We start from the raw sequence: 276 nt of genomic DNA, 5'->3' as shown, positions 1-276 counted from the left end.
AGGTACCACCCACCTCCTCCATGGCTCTGGGTATCACAGGTGTGGGCTGGGCGCAGAGGGGCCACTAACACCCACCCCAGGGACCCCGATGAGCCCAGAGCCGGGAACACACACCCTGGCAGCACCTACTTATGCTGGGTGGCTCCATCCCGGGCTCAGGGGTGCCGCTGTCCCTGTCCCATGCGAGAGCGGTGGGATGCTCCAGTGCAGCATCGCTGAGGACATCGAGCCGTCCCTTGGCCATGGAAGAGATCTTCTCCTTCTGGGCTGCGGCCA

At 64.9% G+C, this 276-nt stretch overlaps 1 protein-coding gene across 1 annotated transcript in view; it reads right to left on the bottom strand.

The window, feature by feature from the left end:
- The window catches only part of LOC104073931 (FH1/FH2 domain-containing protein 1-like), a gene marked incomplete at both ends in the record, with an annotated part of 4,471 nt that extends 4,204 nt beyond the window's left edge, over window positions 1–267 (bottom strand). The window contains one exon of the mRNA XM_009573874.1: window positions 114–267. Coding sequence (XP_009572169.1) covers window positions 114–267 — 154 coding nt within the window. The remainder of the gene's footprint in view (window positions 1–113) is intronic.
- Between the last annotated feature and the right edge of the window lie 9 nt (window positions 268–276).

The sequence above is a fragment of the Fulmarus glacialis genome, unplaced genomic scaffold (genome assembly GCF_000690835.1).
Source record: "Fulmarus glacialis isolate BGI_N327 unplaced genomic scaffold, ASM69083v1 scaffold18393, whole genome shotgun sequence".
Taxonomy (NCBI): Eukaryota; Metazoa; Chordata; class Aves; order Procellariiformes; family Procellariidae; genus Fulmarus; species Fulmarus glacialis.
This window is presented reverse-complemented; position numbering and strand designations above follow the sequence as displayed.